Source organism: Perkinsus marinus (assembly GCF_000006405.1).
Source record: "Perkinsus marinus ATCC 50983 genomic scaffold scf_1104296935432, whole genome shotgun sequence".
In the NCBI taxonomy this organism is placed as follows: domain Eukaryota; phylum Perkinsozoa; order Perkinsida; family Perkinsidae; genus Perkinsus; species Perkinsus marinus.
In genome coordinates, this window is record NW_003214443.1 from 1 (window position 1) to 1,060 (window position 1,060).

At 45.7% G+C, this 1,060-nt stretch overlaps 1 protein-coding gene across 1 annotated transcript; it reads left to right on the plus strand.

Annotated features, from left to right (window-relative positions):
- Positions 1-70: 70 nt before the first annotated feature.
- Positions 71-544, plus strand: Pmar_PMAR026756 (alpha-tubulin, putative; the record flags this gene model as incomplete). The annotated part of the gene is made up of 1 exon (XM_002783910.1): positions 71-544. The coding sequence occupies one exon, from the start codon at positions 71-73 to the stop codon at positions 542-544; it is 474 nt and encodes a 157-aa protein (XP_002783956.1).
- Between the last annotated feature and the right edge of the window lie 516 nt (positions 545-1,060).

Genomic DNA, 1,060 nt, shown 5'->3' on the forward strand with positions numbered 1-1,060 from the left:
TTTTGCCCCCCTCACCTCGAGGGGCTCTCAGCAGTATCGAGCTTTGACCGTCCCTGAGTTGACGCAGCAAATGTTTGATGCGAAAAATATGATGTGTGCCTCCGACCCTCGTCATGGTCGTTACCTAACTGCAAGCGCGTTATTCCGCGGCAGGATGTCAACGAAGGAGGTCGACGAGCAAATGCTCAACGTTCAGAACAAGAATTCGAGTTACTTTGTCGAGTGGATCCCCAACAACATCAAGAGTGGCGTCTGCGATATCCCTCCTAAGGGTCTCAAGATGGCTGTGACATTCTTGGGTAACTCGACGGCTATCCAGGAAATGTTCAAACGTGTTGCTGAGCAGTTCACTGCGATGTTCCGGAGGAAGGCGTTCCTCCACTGGTATACGGGTGAGGGTATGGACGAGATGGAGTTCACTGAGGCCGAGTCTAATATGAACGATTTGGTTTCGGAGTATCAACAGTATCAGGATGCCACTGCGGAGGAGGAGGGAGAGTTTGATGAGGAGGAGGGGGAGTACGACATGGAGCCGATGTATTGAGGATGGCGACGAATTCATCCGTGAATTTATTTTTGGTGTTTGCTCCTATCACTTTGCTCGGTCAGTGATAAGCCGGTATTTGAACCATTCTTGGATATCGCTATAAAGGCAATTGCTCTCTGATTAAGTATTAGTGATGGGGTAGACAATACTCGTAGTGGTGAAAGTAATATTACGATCATTGTTGGGTTTTGTAGTTGACGGGTTTATGACTACGTAAGCAACCTGTTCCCAGACAACTATCACGAACACTTTACGACAGTATGGTACATTATGCACATTGTCAACCACATATGTTGGTGTCAAAGTAAAATTCTGAGGAAATTTTGGAAAATATTCAACTACTTTTATACCTTCTACTCGGATTCATATATGCACTTCTATAATCAGTGAGGAAACTGCTAAGCGCCGTTGAGGAAACCAAACGCATATCTACCCGCACTTCTTTTCGAAGGCGTATAATAGGAAATTGAGGAGAGTCTACTTCCATTCGTAATAGAAATCCAATCGCGTGTG